Source organism: Gigantopelta aegis, chromosome 1 (assembly GCF_016097555.1).
Source record: "Gigantopelta aegis isolate Gae_Host chromosome 1, Gae_host_genome, whole genome shotgun sequence".
In the NCBI taxonomy this organism is placed as follows: Eukaryota; Metazoa; Mollusca; class Gastropoda; order Neomphalida; family Peltospiridae; genus Gigantopelta; species Gigantopelta aegis.
Genome location: NC_054699.1, coordinates 20,267,093 through 20,286,774, shown reverse-complemented (window position 1 = coordinate 20,286,774; position 19,682 = coordinate 20,267,093). Strand labels below are relative to the sequence as shown.

The 19,682-nt window shown below is 39.5% G+C and overlaps 1 protein-coding gene across 1 annotated transcript; it reads right to left on the bottom strand.

The window, feature by feature from the left end:
• Positions 1-528: 528 nt before the first annotated feature.
• Positions 529-12,833, bottom strand: LOC121370623 (zinc finger protein Gfi-1b-like). The gene is made up of 5 exons (XM_041496022.1): positions 12,728-12,833; positions 9,837-10,016; positions 8,562-8,965; positions 6,907-7,072; positions 529-1,489 (listed from the first exon to the last, which is right to left on the bottom strand). The coding sequence occupies exons 1-5, from the start codon at positions 12,831-12,833 to the stop codon at positions 1,281-1,283; spliced, it is 1,065 nt and encodes a 354-aa protein (XP_041351956.1). The 3' UTR covers positions 529-1,280.
• Positions 12,834-19,682: the final 6,849 nt, after the last annotated feature.

The following is a 19,682-nucleotide window of genomic DNA, read 5'->3' as shown; positions in this document are numbered from 1 at the left end:
GATATCTGCGGTTATATGCACAAGTACATGCGTGTGCGATATCGTGCGTTTAAGCAAAGGCGTAAACTTGGGTGTGGTGGTAGGAGGAGGCCGAGAACGGCAAACCCGAACACACCCAAACGAACGTAGCCCACCCATGCATGCACGCATACAATGTGTAATAATTTTTAAGGTAAAGACTGTACTGCCAAGTTTAAAAACCAATTAAATAACTTTTTAAAAATATGGGGGGAAATAGGTCTACTTCGTCTCTCTGCGTCAAAGGTCAAGGTCACGGTTACTAAAAATAGAAATATGACGTCACCACTTCATTTGTCATCCGATTTTCATGAAACTTCACAGGAATAGGATCATGAAACCGCGATGTGATTTTTAGCGTTTCCGATGTCTTGTTGTTGTTATAGATATATGTGTTCGTGTGAACAAATAAGTAACAAAATTCAAGCTTAAACATATAATACTATAGTATATACATGTAGTAATAAATAAATAAATAAATAAATAAACCAATGTGCCGTCTGTTTTGAAAAGTACGTGCACTCTAGGCCTATTTTAAATATATAACCAGAATATTAAATTTATAGGGCTAGAGTACATTCGAGCTAATTGTGTTTATTACACCATCTGTACGTCCAAGTCACGCACGCCCACCACGGGTCCAACTTATGACACTGCCAGCAGTTGATCTCAATTACTATTACATGGATCGAAATATTGCCGTCCCGACAAGTTTTGCAACTGGCCAGGAGAATGTTTGCCTATCGTCCCGGCAATTAGTTTACGTTTATATTCACATATTAGTTTGAGTCAATAATGCTTGGTTCAGCAGGTTTTGATTCGGGCCGGCATAATTTATAACTTGCCGGACCAAAAATCCCATAGGAATGTCAGCCAATTTCGATCCCTGCTGTATATATATATACACACACACTTATATACACACCACACTCGGTTAAATATAGACTATTCCCATTGCTAAAATAGGGCACTTTACGTGCGGTAAGAATTGGAACTACAGACGTATGACGTTAGCGATGGGAAACGTGTGAGCAGAAACACTGTGCAAACAGAAAATATAAGAGTTTTTCCTGCAAATTTTTTTGTGTCGCTAACACATGTTTTTTTTCTTTTTGTCTTTTCTTTTCTTCTGTGACCTCAGCTGATCGAGACTCGGCGTTTTACGTGGATATGTCACGGATGTGTGGATTGATGACGATCGCGTGCGAGCTGGGTCTCGCTAATACATGTCTCTTTGTATGTGATCCCAGCTGATCGAGACTTTACGTGAAGACGTCACGGATGTGTGGGTTGATCACGATCGCATGTTGGGTCTCGCTGTGACGTCGCAGGTCGACTTTTCTCTGGAATGCGCGTCCACACCGGTCACACGAGAATGGCTTGAAGCCCGTGTGTTTTCGGCTGTGGGTGATCAGGTTCGACGACTGGCTGAACGCCTTGCCGCACTGCAAACACTTGTGAGGTTTCTCTCCTGAAAAATATTGACAAACGGTCATATTTTTTTTTCTTTCTATTTTTTTTTAATTGCCACAGATCATAATTACTACATAATATCAAGTGGCGTAAGAAGGTGCCAAAAAATGGGGGGGGGGGGGGGGGGGGGGCACACTTTTATATTTACACTTTTACACTATTTTAAAGCAAATATAAAGCAAAATATCTGAAGCTTCCTACGCCGAACATACGATTAGCCGAAGCTAAATACACGGTATTCGTGTGACTGTATATGTCCACTTCTATGTTAAGATGGCGGATTGCACAAAGATGGCGGGTTGCACTACCGTTGTATATTTGGAATTCATCTCTTTACGACTGATGCCATATAACCGTAAATAAAAAGTGTTGAGTGCGTCGTTAAATAAAACGTTTCATCTCTTTACGCAATATTTAACACGATGTGTAGATGGCAGTCGACTGGACCTGAGCGCAAAGCACAAAGAAGGAAGTCGGCAGTGCAAATCAATTTAGAGAAGAGGTCAGGACGATTGGAAACCGTTAAAACGGTCTTTCGTATTATAATATTATAGATACGCTTGTTAGTGTATGTACAGACATATTATCATAAGCGTCGGAATCGGAGGGCTGGGGGAAGGCACTGCCGCCGATTGTCCGACTGCCGTGAAAAACGCGAGGGCAGTGAATATTTTGTAATTGTTCCCCTAAAGCTAGCGACACATAAGTCCGTAAATGCTCCGTTTATCGGATCCATTTATCGGCCGTAAAACGCGCCCGATAACGGATCATTTCCAACCATTGGTTTTCAATAGACACCGACACTAAGTCCGTAACGTTTATTTGTCGGATCCGATTATCGCAGGTTTCGGACAGTGCTCGAAAATGCTCCGTTTACCTTCCGTTAACGGAGGAAGATTTCCCCGAGTATGGCGTCATTCTGGGAATGACCCAACCACGTGGTAATGTTAAAATGCCGCGACCAAGACATACATACATATATATGCACGCACATAATTATACCTACATAATATCTTTTTTCTCTCAGTCCATCTATATAAATACATGAACACGCGCACGGACACACACAGTGACACACACACACACACACACACACACACACACACACACACGAACATAAACTGCGACAGCAAGCCGCGTAGTTTATGCTGTTGTGGTTACTTGTGGTGGTTTGTTGATTTGTTTCAGCAGAATAAAAAAAAATTATCGTGTCATGCAGTGTTTCTATAATATGAAATGTGATGCTGTCGTAGTTTATGTTCATGAGCTATACACACATACACAATTGATATTTCAGGTGAACTCGGCATTAACGGAGCACATGGAGCACACACAAATTTTTCATCATCATCATACAGATCTTTCATTATTAAATTGAGAAACGCTCCTTGGTTTCTTCTTCTTTTCACCTGGTCATGTTCCCAGATTCTCCTGTTTTTCCTTTTTCTTATTAATTTATATGTTGTAACCAAAATAATTAAATCATCGTCTGATGAATCCATGTGCTCCGTTAATGCTGAGTTTACGGATGGCATTACGGATATACTTGTCACAGTTTATCGGGTCCGATAAACGCGTGCGTTAATCGGAACCGATAAACGGACCATTTTACGGATATATGTGTCGCTAGCTTTACTTAAGATACTGTGGAGACATTTAAGATACATGTATTACTATATTGAGCATTGTTTTAATCATTTTGTAGTAGGCTGCGTTTTACAAATTAAGATACTAAGACTTAAAGTACTCTGCCGTTCGAGAGCTAGACGGACATTTGGACGGTTATAATCGCTCTCTGTCGCTGGAGATAACTGTATAGGAAAAACACGGAATGGCTGCCTACCGGTGGTAGGCAGGCAAAGATTCCCTGGAATAGCTGCCTACCACCGGGTAGGCAAATGTTGCCTGGAATAGCTGCCTACCACCGGCTAGGCAAAGATTCCCTGGAATAGCTGCCCACCACCAGGTAGGCAAAGATTCCCTGGAATAGCTGCCTACCACCTGGTAGGCAAAGATTGGCTGGAATAGCTACCTACCACCCGGTAGGCAAATATTATCTCTTTAATACAACAATAACCCCAGATGTTTGACGTTAAATATCATTGTACTGGTAATTTTCGAGTTCGCCAATAACAAATACTCCAATAACTCACTCATACACTAACTACAGGACGAAACCCGACAGCACCCCCTTTCAATAATGTTCCCGTTAAATAGTAGGAGCTGACGGATTTCTATCTGTAGTGTGTGTATCAGTTATCACGGCAGGGAGCGATCATAACCGTTTTATTTTATTTACGGTTATATGGCGTCAAACATATGGTGAAGGACCACACAGATAATGAGAGAGGAAACCCGATGTTGCCACTTCATGGGCTTCTCTTTCCGATTAGCAGCAAGGGATCTTTTATATGCACCATCCCACAGACAGGGTAGCACATACAACAGCCTTTGATATACCAGTCGTGATGCACTGGCTGGAACGAGAAACAGCCCAATGGGCCCACCGACGGGGATCGATCCCACACCGACCGCGCATCGAGCGAGCGCTGTACCACTGGACTACGTCCCACCCACGGACTAAAAGGAGTGCGGCGAGCCAGAGTGGTAGCTTTCCTTAAACGGGCATTCTGCCATAAGCGTACGAGACAGGGGCGGGGGGTGGGTGCAACTCCCCCCCCCCCCCTATTGCTGGAGCAAAACCTCAAATTCGGGCAAAATGTGCTAACCTTAAACCTTTTCATCATATATTTCCATCGTTCTACCCTCACAGTTAGTTGTAATCTATGTAGAAAATGCGTACCGATTCGTTTGTAACCCAATGAATAAATGTTGTTATCTAGATTCGGACATTTTTGTTTAATTCGGGCAAAAACCCAGCCTGCTTCCCACCCCTACAAAAATGGGAGCATGTACCCCTATGGTGATAGCTGCCCTTAATGGGCAATTCCGCACTGAAGATAACGCATTCTGTCAGTTGCTTTCATCTTGCGTCTTGGGGACTATTTTAACGTGCTCATATACCACAAATGTTTCAAACACGCCCATCCTGGGCTCAGCCTCTGACTTCGCCACCACAACTGGTCAAAGGCCGTGGTATGTGCTTTCTAGTCTGTTGGGAAGTGCATATAAAAGATCCCTTGCTGCATTTGGAAAAATGTAGCGGGTTTCCTCTGATGACTACGTGTCAGATTTACCAAATGTTTGACATCCAATAGCCGATGATTAATTAATCAATGTGCTCCAATGGTGTCCTTAAACAAAACAAACTTTCCGACTTTGCCAGTGACTAAGTCCGGGACAGGAAACGGGGAGGGGGGGGGGGGGGGGTAAGTTTGAGGTGGGCGGAATTTGGAATACAAAATTAGAATTTAGGTCAAATACCTAAAGCCAAACTCCAAAAGTAAACTTTGAGTGCCTGGCTAAAAAAAATTAAGGTGATTTGAGCAATTTAGACGGGCTTGCTTTCATAGTTCGACGCTAGATGCATATATTATGAACAATATCAGAAGAGTTACCTCCCTGGATTACGGACCCGCCAATATCTAAAATCGCCAAACAATTACTGTCACAGTTTTAATCGAGTTTTGACATTTTATCGTGTGATTTCATATCTCACTAAAAGTAAAACAATAACATCATAGCTGTTCCTGTTGTTAGACCAAGTATAATACTATTCACGCATTAGCTGATTAACATTATTCATTGAATGTATAATTCTAATAGTTCTGTCGCTACATTTCAACAATAAATCATCGACAACAACTCTCTAGCGGCCGGTAGCCAATGGTAGCGAAATCTTTGACATTTGGCGAGAAATACCGTCGTGATATCCCAGCGTTCCCAGAACAGTCGGACGACGCGTGTGTGAATGTCACTGAATGACGCTGATTTCACCTAGGGGCGCGGCCGACATTTGACGAAGTCAATCTCAATATTGGTGACATTTATCAGATTCCGTATTGGGTTTCCCGAACTGTTAAATCAGCGGACGATTGCTCAAAATATTGCTAAGCCATGCCACTAGTCTGTTGTCTGAAACGGAAATCGGGGCGGGACGTAGCTCAGTGGTAAAGCGCTCACCTGGTGCACAGTCGACCTACGATCGATTCCTGTCGGTGGCCCATTGAACTATTTCGTGTTCCAGACAGTGAATCACGACTGGTATATCAAAGGCCGTGGTATGTGCTATCCTATCTGTGAGATATTGCATATAAACTGCTACTAATGGGGAGTCTGGACAGGCAAGTGACGTTTTTAAAGGGTCGGGCCAAACTCCCCAGGAAAATACACTGAGAAAAAGAGAAACTGTTGTTGTAGCAGGGCCTGTGAAATGTACGCTTCAGAGGAAAGCCGCTACATTTCCCCATTAGCAGTAAATAGAGAATAATACATGAGTGGCCGATAGATACCATTTATCTCACAACGAGTTGTTTTAAAATGTATCTAACGAGCGAAAGCGAGTTTGATACGTTTTTCAAACAACGAGTTGTGAGATAAATGGTATCTAACGGACACGAATGTATTATTCTATTTCTTACATATTCTAAAAAAAACACCATGTTTTAAGCAAATTTTAACATATTTTTCTACTAAAATATATTTACAATCCCTTGTACTTGTAGCTGATTTACGCGTCACAGACACATGCATGTCAGGTTAGCTATACGTCACACTGTAATCGATTTCCTCGTGTTAGTTTTCATTGGATATATGGCATTGGTGACCTGGTCATCACCTAGGAGCAGCCAGTCGTATGTCTTGAAATTGTTAACATCCGTACATGCGTTAACATGTATGTGTTATCATAAATAACGAATGATGTTCTCACCAACGGGTGTGTAAGAAAGGGCCATTTATATACGCTTGGTCATAGAAATGCAGCACATGCCATGACCTTTGATACACCACTGATTAGGATTGGAAAAAACAATCAGATAATGTGACCACCAGGGGGCTTCGATCTTACAACAAAAACTACGTTTTTATGTAGCTGTATTTTAGGTGTGTCTGCTGGTGTTGTAGAGTGTATGTAGATGTGTTTAACCTGTATGAATACAGTGCATGGATGTTTTGTCTGTGTGTATATAGGTGTTTTATCTGTATGTAGATGTCTTGTACCTATACATAGGCGGATCTAGTGGGGCCAGGGGCCCGCTCCCCCCCCCCCCCCCAAATTTTGCGACAGTTATAATTTTATTATATATTAATTTTTAAAACATTTACGATCCCCCTCTACACCTCCTCCAAAGTTCCCTTGGCATTCCGTCTCATGTCATTGACCCCCCCCCCCTTAAATGGATTTTCTGGATCCGCCACTGCTGTATGTAGGTGTGTTTTACCTGTATATATGTAGGTGTGTTTTACCTGTGTATGTAGGTGTGTTTTATCTGTGTGTATGTAGGTGTGTTTTACCTGTGTGTATGTAGGTGTGTTTCTTCATGTCAGATTTCTGGTGGAAGCGCTTGCCGCAGAACGGACACGGGTAGGGTCGAGTGTCACTGTGGATCAGGAGGTGGGTAGACAGCGTGGACGACCTCTTGAACGACTTCCCGCACTGCTTACACGCGAAACTCCGGTCCTGCTCAGACAAACAGACGCATAGCATTAACCATCAGAACTAATCAGTTAAATAACTACAAAATTAGTTTTGCTGTTTTATGTTTTAAGTTATTCAGTTAATGACCACACTGGCGTAGGAAGCCGGGGAGGGGACAAGGGGTGTCCAGTAGCAGCGGCAATGGTTTTGATTATATATATATATATGTGTGTGTGTATATATATATATATATATATATATATATATATATATATATATATATAGTGTGTGTGTGTGTGTGTATGTGTGTGTGTGTGTGTGCCCCCCCCCCCCCCCCCCTCCACCTTTTGGCACCTTCCTACGTCCCTGGACCATCATTAATTGTAAGTTAATGTCCATCTTGCTTAAGTCATCAACTATCTAGTTGTAAGTTACAGGCTATATAGCATACCCTGTCAGTTATCTAGTTGTAAAGTAAAGTTTGTTTTATTTAACGACGCCGCTAGAGCACATTGATTTTTTATCTTATCATCGGCTATTGGACGTCAAACATATGGTCATTCTGACACTGTTTTTAGAGGAAACCCGCTGTCGCCACATAGGCTACTCTTTTTACGACAGGCAGCAAGGGATCTTATCTAGTTGTAAGTTACAGACTATATAGCATACCCTGTCGGTTATCTAGTTGTAAGTTACAGACTGTAGCATACCCTGTCGGTTATCTAGTTGTAAGTTACAGGCTATGTAGCATACCCTGTCAGTTATCTAGTTGTAAGTTACAGGCTATATAGCATACCCTATCAGTTATCTAGTTGTAAGTTACAGACTATAGCATACCCTATCAGTTATCTAGTTGTAAGTTACAGGCTATATAGCATGCCCTATCAACTTTCTAGTTATATTATTTGCTATCTAGTTGTAAGTTATCGGCTATCTAGAGTATAAATTACTGCCATCTAATTGTACGTTATCGGTTATCTGTCTAATTCTAAGTGGCTATCTAGTTGTATATTGTTGGTTATATAGTTGTAACTTGTGTACTTGAATGCTATTAGCCATCATTAATTTAAATTAACGCTATCACTCGTTTTATACCACCGACTTTATAGTTGTATCTTACTATCTAGTTGTAACTTACTGGTTATCTAGTTATGACATTCTGGCTATATTGTGAAACAGTCTGGCTATATAGTTGTAAAAAGTCTGGCTATCTAGCCGTAACATTCTTGCTATCTAGTAACTTTCTTGCTATTTGTAAAATTCTGGTTATCTAGTTACAATTAACTTACTGTCTATCTCGTAACATTCTGGCTATCTAGTTGTAACTTACTATCTAGTTATAACATTCTGGCAATAGAGTTGTAACTTACTATCTAGTTATAACATCCTGGCAGTCTAGTAACATTCTGGCTACCTAGGTGTAACATTCTGGCTATCTAGTTATAACGTAGTACGGTACTGGCTATCTAGTTGTAACTTATTGGCTATCTGGTTATGATTTACTGGCTATCCACTTGTAACCTTTTTGTACCTGTGTGTGTACGATTCTGTGTTGATCGAGGCTGACTGCGTGACCAAACGTCTTTCCGCAGACGTCACACGCGTGTGGGCGCGTGCCGCTATGGGAACGGCGCGCGTGCACCTCGAGCCCGTGCGGCGTGCTAAACAGTTTGCTGCACTGGTCGCATTCGAACGTTGACGCCGGCGTCGATTCCGCGTTCTCCCGTTTGTTCAGGAATTCAGAATCGGTGCGCAGATCATTTCCGTAGTTGGAGAACAGAGAAAAGTAGTGCTTTGCCGGACAGTTGAAGAAAGGGAACGGGTAGAAGATGTTGCTAGGAAACGCTATGCAGTTTTCAAACGACGACCGTTTCCTCGGTGACGGAGACGCAAATGTGAGTGAAGAGTTATCGTTACTAGGGAGCGTTGCAGTAGCTGAAACAGACAGAACAGTGTTTGTTTCATTTATTCATTCATTCTTCGTCCATTCGTTCATTTATCCATTCATTCATCCATATAACCGTAAATAAAATGTGTTGAGTCCGTCGTTAAATAAAAAAATTCCCTTCATTCATTCATTGTACTTTTCCCTACAGCCAGTAGGCTACGTACTTTTCACCACAGCCAGTACGTACTTTTCACCACAGCCGGTACGTTTGAAATATCACTGGTGGAAACGACAAATAATCCAGTCTTGCTACCCATAGTAGCTCCTGACATGAATCGGGTTTCTGTTCACTAACAACAGCCAATAGATACGAAAACAGCGAATCAATCAATCAGTTAACGAATGAATGGGCGAACGGAGGGTGAACAGATGAATAAACGGATAAATGTTTATTGACACCCCATCACAAAGACAAATATGACAATGGGTATAAAAAAAGGGACTGGGACGAACATGTATGAATGTATGAATGAATGGATGAATGAGCGAATGAATGAATGAATGAATGAATGCATGAATGAATGGATAGATGAATGAATTAATGAATGAATGAATGAATGAACTGGGACATACCCGGACCAAAATCCTTGCCATGCTATTTTCTGGGGTAATACGAACATACCAATTAAAAAAACATTCTTAGAGTTTCTCAGGGGGCCAACCATCCGCTTCCCCCTGAAGGATACAGACATGATGAATGAATGACTGAATGAACGAACGAACGAATTGATGAATGAATGAATGCATGAAACAAAGAAAGAATGAATGAATGAAACAAAGAAAGTGAATGAATGAATGAATGAATGTCAGTGAAACATAGATGACTTCAAAATATTTTCTATGATGTATTATGCTTACCTTGTTCAGATGATACGTGGATGTTTGAATTAATTTCAACTTCAACATCTCTTTCCCATGGTCTAAAAGCCGTGATGTTGCCACTAACAGTAGAAAACTTCGAGCGCATTTCAATGGCGGGAGTTACCAACTCATCATGCAAAAAGTGAATATCGTGTGCAGGTATTTCTCTACTGCCATCTTCAAAATAGAAGAGAAACTGGTTGGCAATAAATAAAAACAAGGCGTCTTATTTTGTGGGTAGCATTCAGTGTCGAATGTTCATCCCCCCCCCCCCCCCCCACTCCCGCACAACCTGAATCTGAGATAGCCAGAATATTATCCCCCCCCCCCCAACTACAATTATTCAAAAGGTGACCCATCTCCATATTGTTTTATTTTATTAAACTATATTTGATTATTCTTTCATTAATCTGCCTTTATTATTAATGTAATAGTTGGAGATCCGCTTTGCTAAATAGTAAGATCAAATAATTAATCAAATATAACCTGGAGCAGACGATATTCTACACGTATTTCTGGCTCCATCCAGTGCAACACGACATGTATACCAAAGGCCATGGTATGTGCTATCCTGTCTGTGGGATGATACATGTAGAAGATCCCTTGCAACTAATGGAAAAATTCAAATTCAAATTAAAAAACTAATGGTCTTATTCAAATCAGTGCATCACAACTGGTCAAAGGCCGTGGTATGTGTTTTCCTGTATGTAGGAAAGTGCATTTATTTAAAAGATCTCTTGCTACAAAGGAAAAATTTACATTAATGCACGGTCGGACTAGGATCGATTCCCGTCGATGGGCCCCATTGAGCTATTTCTCGTCCAGCCAGTACACCACGACTGGTATATCAAAAGCTGTGGTATGTGCTATCCTGTCTGTGGAATGGTGCATATTAAAGATCCCTTACTACTAATTGAAAAATGAAGCGGGTTTCCACTGTATGACTGTCAGAATTACTAAATGTTTAACATCTAATAGCCAATGAATACTAAATCAGTGTGCTCCAGTGGTGTCGTTAAACAAAAGAAACTTCTCTTTTTTTTCTCTTTTTTGTTGTTGTTGTTGTTGTTATAGTTACATATTGACCATTATTTTAAAGTCGCAGACTCTAGCTTCAACCCATGAAAATGGACTTTAAGTTTGGTCAGTTTACAAACCTGTAACACATCTGTATAAAGTTACAATAGCGTAAAACAAAAGTCTGTGACGATGAATCGGGGAAATACCCTCTAAAAATAGACTTGAGCTCGTGTCCATAACCGTTACTTCATAGATGTATGCGCGTTTTTAGAATTATGGAAAATGCATTTCGCGGTATTACAAACCGCAGAATGACCAGAAACACTCGGATCTAGAGAAATGGATAATCCAAACAAGAAAATGTCTGATTTCAAATCAAAAACGGATCTCTATGTAAAAAATACCCGGTAGTGTTTAAACACTGGGGTCTGCATATAAATATGGAATATTTTTAAAATAGGATAATTTTGTTTAATAAAATATATCTTCTTTTTTTTTTTCATGACACATGAATACGACATTCTTCAGTATTAGTATTGTTGGTATAATTGTATATTTATATTTTGACAAATATTTTAACATACTGAACATTAAAATGGAACATTTTAAAAATACATTCTTTTTACGTCAAACCAAACTGAAATTTTTGACGAAAAAAACAACCCCCCTCCAGAAAAACAGAAAAACAAACAAAGAAGAAAAAAGAGCCCCATACTTTTAGTGGAGTCTGCCGAGTCTGGTTGACCTGCCCCCCCCCCCCCCCCCCCCTTCTTCTAAAAAGTTAAAGTGCCCCCTTTTTTAACGATTTGTTTAAATTTCCATCTACCTTTTTACTCTTTGTCTCCTTCCTAAAATATTCCCTTGGTCCGCCCTTGCTACTATTTCACCACGTCAAAACATGGGCCATGAAATAATTAAAGATGTTTACATACGTCCAAAGTTACGAACAAGTCGCTTATTAGGCGAACATCTTTTAGCCATTTTATTTTGTTTGAAAAGTTTACTGATGTTCAGAGTTGAAAAATGCTAAGTTGCTATATATTTTGTGGTATTATTACTACCCCCAAATCTTGGCTTAAAATGCTGAATATATATTTATAACAAACACATGCGCTCTTTTGTTAAGATCATATTATATTTCTACACAATTATATGCGCATTGCAAGTTGATAGCAAACAAAGTTAAAAAGTTGTTGTTATTATTTAAAAAAATTATTTGGGCTTTTTTTTTTTTTAAATATCATATCGCGACCTAAATATAAAAGATTTTTAACTGGCAGGTTTTTCTTTTTAAGATAAATACGTTTGACTTTTTCCCCCCGATCCACGGCCTTTGATAGACCAACCGCGCTTCAAGCGAGCGCTTTAAAATAGCACTGTGTTACGTCCCACTCCACAGCACAAACATGCCACGGCTTTTGATATACAAGTCGTGATGCACTGGCTGAAACGAGAAATAACCCAATGGGCCAACAGACGGGGATCGATCTCAGACTGACCGCGCATCAATCGAGCGCTTTACAACAGGGCTACTTCCCGCCCCGTGGTAGTAGTAAAAACTATAGTTCACTCGTATATCAAACCAAAAATAATAGTTTTATTTATTACCAACAGTGGAATCATTTCTGAAACGAATGCAGGATTGTAAATATATTATACATTTTTATTTATAAAAATAAATTTAGAAAATATGATTATGTAACAAACTTACTAGGAATATAAATTTGAACCTTAGTACATCAATATAATTATGTTTTCGCCTAATAAACTAAAAAAAAGCCCGGGAATTTTTCGTATTTTTCAAGGGGTGGCTATAACTTCTCCCCTGCCCCCACTATTTGTTAATTTACCAAAATAAACCAACTTACCCGACTGTTTGGGTATGACTAGTTGAAAAGCGCTGGGTACCACTTCGTTCATCGTCGAAGAAAATAATTGAGACTTCTTGCTTTTGATCAAAAACGACTTTGGCATATCAGGAATTAAAACATAATATTAAAAAAAAGATTTCACAATTCAAATAAGTCTTGATTTGTGATTTCCGTAATCAGTTTCCGCCGAGTGATTCGAGTCGCGTGCCTAATATTAGTCAAACAATGCTAGCCCCGCCCACTTCACCTTATTATTTCCTCCCGAGCGTGGCCGCTGCCAGCTGCAGCCAATGAGAAGGCATCGTTTGACTCTTATGCGCGTGCAGTGCCGCGGCTCAATGTCAGTGAAGACGAGAACAAATATTTAACAGTTACGCGGTGTTGTCACAGCAAAAAGACGAAAAGGAAAATACAGAAGTAATTCAATAGCCATTTAATTCTGCGCTAAGATATATTCACCTTATATAATAAAAAATGCAGCAACATATGCATTCGGCAAACTGCATAATTTTCTGCATTCGTTGATATGCATTTTTATTATTAATTTTTTTTATCAAATGCAGCTGTATGAGGTGTGAATAACACGGAGGGGGTGTGGAAGAAGGGGGGTGGGTTAACGCATTATCCGTCCGGCGTACACCACGGCTAATCTGTCATTATGGAATTGCGCTCAGATTTTATTTCTTTGATCTGCTTTGCTTTTTTGTACTTAAAATCAAATTAATTTTAAAATTGTAAACTTTGTAAAACTTGACTTGTACTTCATGTTTTCTTTTTCTCCTTTTTACCCCCTTCTTATTTTCAGAACTGATGACTAACTATATATTAACACAGTTGAATCACATTGTGTGTAAAATGTCTGTGGGGAGTGGGGGATGGGGATGGGAGGTTGGGTCAGGGGGGTCGGGGCTATGTGTGAGTATGAGGTGGTCGGGTATGTGAATGAATCCACTTTTGGCAAATATTATTTTCTATTTTGCGGTTCTTCTCCTTGAACATTTTCAATATCATCTATAAAATGTTCTAGCACATTATGAAAATGAACTATTAGAAAATAATATCAAAACTTTAAAATATTGTAAATAGTATTGTAAGTATTTAACTAATTGTACATCTGTTATTTTTTACCAAATTATTGAAAAAATTATAATGTATGCAGATATGAGGGATATGTTATAGATATATTACAGCCTAATTTAACCAATTGTAATACAGTAGGTTTTTGGGGGGTTGTTTTGGAGTTGTTGTTTGTTTTTTTGTATCTGTATTTAAAAAAAAAAAAATTGTTTGTTGCTTGCATTTTAAATTTCTTGTTTTTTTTTGGTTGTTTTTTTTGTGTGTGTTTTTTTTACCTTTGGTTCTTATCATTGTGGCAGTGTAAACCCACATCGAATATGTGATGAATTGTTTTGTGGCTTTAAATATTACCCCCCACCCTACTTTTGTTATTTCTGTAATCTCTTCTATTGGAAAATAGTTACTAGTATTCATCAAGATAGGCACACCAACGAACCCCACCCCTTCAACAACCCCTCCCCCACAAACCCCTCCCCACAACACACACACACACACACACACACACACACACACACACACACACACAAACCACAAAAAAATCACACAAACACAAACAAAAAATAATAATAATTTAAAAACAAACACACACAAAAACACACACACAACCAACCTATGGTACCAAACATATTCTATTACAATTTCGTTTCACCCTAGAATGCGCTCGCCTGATGGCTATTTCTCGTTCCAGTCAGTGCACCACGACTGGTATATCAAAGGCCGTGGCATATATTATCCTGTCTGTGAGATGGTTACGTACATGCATATAAAAGAAAGGTTTTATTAATACGACGCACTCAACACATTTCATTTACGGCTATATGGCGTCAGCTATTGGATGTCAAACATTTGGTAATTCTGACATAGAGTCTTAAAGAGGAAACCCGCTATATATTTCCAATAGTAGCAAGGGATCTTTTATCTGTACTAGATGAATTAGGGATATACTTAAAGTAAAGTTAGTTTCATTTAACAACGCCACTAGAGCACATTGATTTTTTATCGTGTTATCGGCTATTGGACGTCAAACATATGGTCATTCTGACACTGTTTTTTAGAGGAAACCCGCTGTCGCCACATATGCTACTCTTTTACGACAGGCAGCAAGGGATCTTTTATTTGCGTTTCCCACAGGCAGGATAGCACAAAGCATGGCCTTTGTTGAACCAGTTATGGATCACTGGTCGATGCAAGTGGTTTACACCTACCCACTGAGCCTTGCGGAGCACTCACTCAGGGTTTGGAGTCGGTATCTGGATTAAAAATCCCATCCGAACCCAGTACCCACCAGCCTGTAGACCTAACCACGCCGCCACCGAGGTCGGTGGATATACTTAAAGACGCAGAACCTTGTTTCAACTCATAAAAAAGGACACTAAGTTTAGTTAATCTATAAACCTTTAACACATTTGGATACATTTACAACGGAGTGAAAAGAGTCTGTGACGTTAAAACCGGAAAATATCCTTTAAAAAGTCTAGAACTCTAATCAATAACCGCTACTTATTAAACGCATATGCGTATTTAAAAATATGATAAATGCATTTTGTGATATTAGACACAACAGGATGACCAGAAACATTTCGGTTCTACGGAAATGGATAATCTAAACAATAAAATAAAAGTAATGTTTGATTTCCGTTATCATAAACGGCTCTATTAGTGAAAAATATGCTGTAGTGTTTAAAAACAGGGTCTGTCCCTTTTAAAAAAAAAAACCCAGAAGACGAAAAGATTTCTGGAATTCCTCTTCTTTTAGATTTTGAAAAAGCTGTTGATTCCATAGACTGATTTATTATTTAAAAAGTGTTACGGTTCATCGGGTTTGGTTCATCAATTGCCCAGTGATTCCATACGTTTTAATGTGATGTTTCTAGCTATATATGTATTTACTGTCAACCATCTTGTCACGTGTATATAACAAAATGTTTATGTATATATTCCTCCTATGCTGTTGTGCAAAGGCCCGAGTGTAAATAAAGTCTTGTCTTGTCTTGGCTTGTCTTTCTTGTCTACTAATAAATGGACATTCGCCGTATTAATTCCCAATGGGGGGGGGGGGGGGGGGGGGGAGGGAGGAGTGTCAAACAGGGAGACCCACTGTCACCGTATATATTTATAATAGCAGTTGAAGTTTTATATGCTGCGTCAAAATATGACCCTAATATTAGGACAAATAAAAACATACTGTGGTTGCGATTACCTGGCCAATTCTTTAAAAAAAATCATATTTTTGCCGACACTAAACTTGATGGGGCGGTATTCAGCTCAGTTGGTTAAGTTCTCGCTCGAGGTGCCTGCGTCGCAGGATCGAACCACCTCAGTGGATCCATTCAGCTGACTGTTTTTTTCTCAGTCCAACCAGTGTACCACAACTGCACAAAGGCCGTGATATGCTCTTTCCTGTCTGTGGGAAAGTGCATATAAAAGATCCCTTGCTGCATTAGGGAAAATGTAGCGGGTTTCCTCAAAGCTGATGATTAATTAATAAATGTGCTCCAGAGTTGTCGTTAAACAAAACAAAACAAACAAACAAACAAACTAAACTTGATTTTCCACCTACTGATCTTCAAAACAATGTGAGGACGAAGCATTTGTTTGAAATTTTACTTTACTGCTCTTTGTCAAGACCAGTTTGACATATTACCTACCTACCTATCCTAATTTTTGTTCCACATGTAATTAGAACTACACATATTTTTTATTTGGTCTTAATGAAATTAAAATTAATAATACAGAATATCTTATGACGCTATTATGTTGATGACACATCTCTTATGTTGGATAATACTGAACTGTTGCTGAATACAGCGCTATTGTTACCTGAAAAATTCTGGTTTGAGAGCAAATTTTGACAAAACACAAGTTATATGGATTGTACCAAGACGGTGTAATGCAGGTTGACAGATATTCTGAGAATTTTATGGATAAAGGTCGATCTTTTAAAAGCCTGTTAAACGACTGGTCTTTCAGAAATATATCAATAACTGGAAAGGCGCCTATAATAATAATAATAATAATAATAATAATAATAATAATAAATAATTAAAACTTTCAGTGCTCGTCCGAAGGTTGAAGGTGATTTGAGCAATTGACGGACTGACATAATAATTAAAAAAGAGAAAGAAATGTTATATTTAACGATGCACTCAACACATTTTATTTACGGTTATATGGCGCCATACGGATATTAAGAGAGGAAACCCGCTGTCGCCACTTCATGGGATACTCTTTTCGATTAGCAGCAAGGGATCTTTTATATGCACCATCCCACAGACAGGGTAGTACATACCACGGCCTTTGATACACCAGTCGTGGTGCACTGGCTGGAACGAAAAATAGCCCAATAGGCCCACCGACGGGGTTCGATCCCAGACCGATCGCGCATCGAGCGAGCGCTTTACCACTGGGCTACGTCCCGTCCCGACTGACAAAATAAAATGCATCAGACTATTTACAAAAAAAACAAAACAAAAAAACACAAGTTTTTGAAGGGTGGTTGAGAATTGTTTTTAAAGAGGGAAAGATTGGTGAAGTGATAAAGGATAGGATATGATAGTATATGCAATTAAAGTTCAAGCACGTCTCTCCTGGGAACAGTCTATGAAAGAAAGAAGTATTTTATTTAATGACGCACTCAACACATTTTATTTACGGTTATATGGCGTCAGACATATGGTTAAGGACCACACATATTTTGAGAGGAAACCCGCTGTCGCCACTACATGGGCTACACTTCCGATTAGCAGCAAGGGATCTTTTATTTGCACTTCCCACAGGCAGGATAGCACAAACCATGGCCTTTGTTGAACCAGTTATGGATCACTGGTCGGTGCAAGTGGTATACACCTACCCATTGAGCCTTGCGGAGCACTCACTTAGGGTTTGGAGTCGATATCTGGATTAAAAATCCCACGCCTCGACTGGGATCCGAACCCAGTACCTACCAGCCTGTAGACCGGTGGCCTAACCACGACGCCACCGAGGCCGGTGTACAGTCTATGACTTCGCCAATGATAACGTTAAGAGAACTGTACTTATACATCAAGTCGTTTTGTTAAAAACCCTCATTGATCCTTTAAATCAATCTAGCCCTGAGTTCAATGTAGCGTGGCGGGACGTAGCCCAGTGGTAAAGCGCTCGACCGATGCGCGGTCGATGTGAGATCGATCCCCGTCGGTGGCCCCATTGCGCTATTACTCGTTCCAGCCAGTGCACCACGACTGGTATACCAAAGGCCGTGGGATGTACTACCCTGTCTGTGGGATTGTGCATATAAAGATCTCTTGCTACTAATCGAAAAGAGTAGCCCATCAAGTGGCGATAGCGGGTTTCCTCTCTCAATATCTGTTTGGTCCTTAACCGTATGTCTGACGCCATATAACCGTAAATAAAATGTGTTGAGTGCGTCGTTAAATAAAACATTTCTTTCTTTCTTTCTTTTTAATCAATCTACCTGGAAGAGTCTCCTCATAGAGGATTTGGACGGAGACCAAGTTCTATTTTTACATAAAGACCACTATAGGAAAATAACATTTAGATTTAATAAATTGTGCCAGGATGTATTTTCGTGTTATCCCATGATAGGACATTTTATCTCAGTCAATTTGGTTTATGTATTCGAGTGACTAATAAGCCATTATATATATATATTTTTTTACAACACTTGGTATACAAAAGGTATCTATTTTGTTATCGATTTGATAAATAACCAATGTAATGTTTTTACTTAGGAAGATCTTTGTGGACTATATCAACTGAATGTAAATTATTTACAGTATTACGAATGATTGGATATACTACCAAATGAACTGGAAATCCCCCCAAACAAACAAACAAACAAATAAACAAAACAAAACAAAAAACTATCTAAATATAAGTAGACAATATGAAACTCAAACGTACTCAAGCTCAAAAATACCAAAAAGTAATGAAGCCATTTTACAAGCTTTTCATTGATAAACAAAAAGGGCAAGCAAAATTGGATAAAGACATCAACTGAGAATTTGTTTCATAGATTGTCTTTTCGAATACCAGGGGGCGGGACGTAGCCCAGTGGTAAAGCGCTCGCTTGGTACGCGGTCGCGTCGCTGGGCCCATTGGGCTAATTATCGTTCCAGCCAGAGCACCACGACTCGTATATCAAAGGATGTGGTATGTGCTATTCTGTCTGTGTAATGGTGCATATATAAAAGATCCCTTGCTACTCATGGACAAATGTAGTGTGTTTCCTCTCTAAGACTATATGTCAAAATTACCAAATGTTTGACATCCAATAGCCAATGATTAATAAATCAATGTGCTCTAGTGGTCTCATTAAACAAAACAAACTTTCGAATACCAATGATGCAAAAGTAATCTTTTCTGTTTAAACTTAACCACCAAATATATTACACTAACAGTGACCAGATATTTTTAGACTGAATTATGTACATTTTGCGGAGATACTAAAGAAACTCTAGTTCATTTGTTTGTTGAATGTCGCCATGTTAAAACTATTTGGCATTGCTTCCTAGATGATCTAAATGTAAAATGTGACACCGTCATACCTACCACTGCCGGCATACTTCGTTTTGAGGGTCTTTTTATTGATAGAGAGAGAGAGAGAGAGAAATGTTTTATTTAACGACGCACTCAACACATTTTATTTACGGTTATATGGCGTCAGACATATGGTTAAGGACCAAACACATTTTAAGAGGAAACCCGCTGTCGCCACTACATGGGCTACTCTTTCCGATTAGCAGCTGATCTTTTATTTGCGCTTCCCACAGGCAGGATAGCACACACCATGGCCTTTGTTGAACCAGTTATGGATCACTGGTCGGTGCAAGTGGTTTACACCTACCCACTGAGCCTTGCGGAGCACTCACTCAGG